The sequence below is a fragment of the Saccopteryx bilineata genome, chromosome 1 (genome assembly GCF_036850765.1).
Source record: "Saccopteryx bilineata isolate mSacBil1 chromosome 1, mSacBil1_pri_phased_curated, whole genome shotgun sequence".
NCBI classification, from domain to species: domain Eukaryota; kingdom Metazoa; phylum Chordata; class Mammalia; order Chiroptera; family Emballonuridae; genus Saccopteryx; species Saccopteryx bilineata.
Genome location: NC_089490.1, coordinates 391713961 through 391715949, shown reverse-complemented (window position 1 = coordinate 391715949; position 1989 = coordinate 391713961). Strand labels below are relative to the sequence as shown.

Below are 1989 nucleotides of genomic sequence, written 5' to 3'. Positions count from 1 at the left end.
CTAATTCAATGCTTTCTAAGGAAAATAAGTCAAACAGTTATAGGTCTCAAGTGACAATACTATATTGAATATCTGTTTTCTATTTAGATTTCTGAGAAAAAGGATATTAGATCTGGAAGATTCCCAGAAATTCAAGTTTCTTCATTTTTTCCATTTCAATTATGCAAATGACTTGCTGCTCTTTATATCTCATTTTAATTCCTGTTCTTTTTCTTTCACAAAACTTGAAAAACAATACTAAACATGGACTTCTCCAAAAAGACAGTTATAAATGGGTATGTATTTGTGTGTGTGTGTGTGTGTGTGTGTGTGTGTGTCTGAAAGAGAGAGAGAGGAAGTTTGAGATATAGAGAGAAAGAGGCAACAGAGAAACAAGGGGAAAATTATTTATGTAGAAATTCTGATGTTATTGAAAAGAGAAGAGTAAGTTCCTCATAGATGAATTGATCAAAGAATAAACAAGAAAATGGGTGGGATAAAAGCAGAATCTGGATCAAACAAAATTCTTGTTTTCTTTGTCACTTTCATTTTTCAAGAGATGAGAAAATGTATTTCCCAAACCACACTAGAGTGACAGAATTCATTCTCTTGGGACTCACGGATGACCCTGTACTGGAGAAGATACTGTTTGGCGTTTTTCTGCTGATCTACCTAATCACGCTGGTGGGGAATCTGTGCATGATTGTACTGATCAGGACCAATTCCCGCCTCCAAACGCCCATGTATTTCTTCCTTAGCCACCTCTCCTTTGTAGACGTTTGCTTTTCCTCTAACATTACCCCAAACCTGCTGTATAATTTCCTCTCAGACGAGAAGACTATCTCCTATGCTGGATGCTTCTCACAGTGCTTTCTCTTCATTGGCCTAGTGATCACTGAGTTTTATATCCTTGCTTCTATGGCATTGGACCGCTATGTAGCCATTTGCAGCCCTCTACAGTACAGTACCAGAATGTCCAAGGACATTTGTATTTCTTTAGTTATGTTCTCTTATATGTTTGGCTTCCTTAATGGACTCTCCCAGACACTGCTGACTTTCCATTTGTCCTTCTGTGGCTCCCTTGAAATCAATCATTTCTACTGTGCTGATCCTCCTCTTGTAATGTTGGCCTGTTCTGACACCTATGTCAAAAAGATGGCAATGTTTGTCGTTGCTGGATTTACTCTCTCAAGCTCTCTCTTTGTCATTCTCCTATCCTACCTTTTCATTCTTATAGCCATCTTGAAGATCCGTACTGCTGAGGGTAGGCACAAAGCCTTCTCTACCTGTGGTTCCCACCTGACAACCGTCGCTATATTTTACGGAACCCTCTTCTGCATGTACTTAAGGACTCCATCTGAGAGGTCTGTAGAGGAGTCCAAAGTAATTGCAGTCTTTTATACTTTTCTGAGCCCAATGCTGAACCCACTGATCTACAGTCTAAGGAATAAGCATGTGATCCGTGCCATGGAGCAAATGATTAAAGGCCATCTCTTCCGTAAAAATGCAGTTTAGACATCAGTTAATTGGAATTTACTCGTGTCTGTGATAAAAGAGTGATTAGAGCCTAGAAATGACTGAGAGGGGTTCCAACTGTAATATAGTTCATGGTTCCAATTTCTTTTGAAAAATTTTATTGAATTTATTGGGTTGACATTTTAATAAAATTATGTAGATTTTAGGTATACAGTTCTATAATACATCATATGTATATTGTATGTTTATCATCCAAAGTTCTTTGTTTCTGTCACCATTTTACCCTTTTACCATCTTCTACCTCCCTCCACTCCCCTTTTTCCTCTAGTAATCACCATAATGCTGTCTATGAAGTGTTTTTTTCCTTAATCCCTTCACATTTTTCACCCCTCGCCCCCTTCAGTGATTCCACTTCTGAGAATATATCCAAAGAAACCCAAAACACTAATTTGAAAGCCTATATGCACCCTTAAGTTTATTGCAGTGTTATTTATAATAGCCAAGATTTCTAAATATCCCAAGTGCCCATCGGTA

At 38.0% G+C, this 1989-nt stretch overlaps 1 protein-coding gene across 1 annotated transcript; it reads left to right on the top strand.

Moving 5' to 3' along the window:
* The first annotated feature begins 212 nt into the window (after positions 1-212).
* Positions 213-1494, top strand: LOC136320810 (olfactory receptor 5M10-like). Its single transcript, XM_066253958.1, has 2 exons — positions 213-275; positions 537-1494. The coding sequence occupies exons 1-2, from the start codon at positions 244-246 to the stop codon at positions 1492-1494; spliced, it is 990 nt and encodes a 329-aa protein (XP_066110055.1). The 5' UTR covers positions 213-243.
* The last annotated feature ends 495 nt before the right edge of the window (positions 1495-1989 follow it).

Bases quoted from the DNA above. Each gene is read 5' to 3' on its own strand.
- LOC136320810 (XM_066253958.1), top strand. From the start codon at position 244: ATGGACTTCTCCAAAAAGACAGTTATAAATGG. The intron at 276-536 runs GTATGTATTTGT...TCATTTTTCAAG, and splicing joins AAAAAGACAGTTATAAATGG to AGATGAGAAAATGTATTTCC.